At 46.1% G+C, this 716-nt stretch overlaps 1 protein-coding gene across 1 annotated transcript; it reads right to left on the minus strand.

Annotated features, from left to right (window-relative positions):
- Positions 1-61: 61 nt before the first annotated feature.
- Positions 62-308, minus strand: SARC_17900 (hypothetical protein; the record flags this gene model as incomplete). Its single annotated transcript, XM_014288016.1, has 1 exon — positions 62-308. A coding segment is annotated over one exon (247 nt), but the record flags the coding sequence as incomplete, so codon positions are not given.
- Positions 309-716: the final 408 nt, after the last annotated feature.

A 716-nucleotide genomic window follows, 5' to 3' on the forward strand; every position in this document is an offset into this window, starting at 1 on the left:
TACAGTAACCCTACACACACACACCTTCCACAGTAATCTCATTAACACTACACACACACACCTTCCACAGTGATCTCCTTGTGGCCTTGCAGCACCTTCCATCCGGTGGTGCCAGCCACACAATAGCCTGGCATGATGATCATGTTCTTTGGATCTGGCGCCCATTTGCAGAAGACTTCCAGCGACGTCCCTCCATGCAACATCCCCGGGGTGGCGAAGAGGACCTGCAATTGACACGACATGACATGACATGACACGACAACGACATGACACGACATGACATGACATGACATGACATGGAACGACATGGAATGATTAGAAATGACACCTTGAGGTGCTGATGCTAAATATAGATAAAGGGAGATCTAGGGACAGTGGTATGATTTGGAATCAAGTGCTCTGGAACGAACGCGCATTTGTTCATCTTGTGGAGGGGCTGTGTCATCACACATAAACGTTCTTTGGACACACACGTGTGTACGCAATACGTTCTCTAACCATACCCACGCAAGCAACACGTACATGTACACATGCACAGATACAGCTATCATCTGCATGCAGACTTGTTAGGGGGGTGCGTATATGAATGTACATTGTGCCCTGCACACGTGCACTTTTATGTGCTCTGTATATATATATATATATATACATACATATGTGTGTGTGTGTACTATTGTTCACTGCACACGTGCTACTTGTATGTGTCTCTCGTCTAT

This window comes from Sphaeroforma arctica (assembly GCF_001186125.1).
Source record: "Sphaeroforma arctica JP610 unplaced genomic scaffold supercont1.12641, whole genome shotgun sequence".
NCBI classification, from domain to species: domain Eukaryota; class Ichthyosporea; order Ichthyophonida; genus Sphaeroforma; species Sphaeroforma arctica.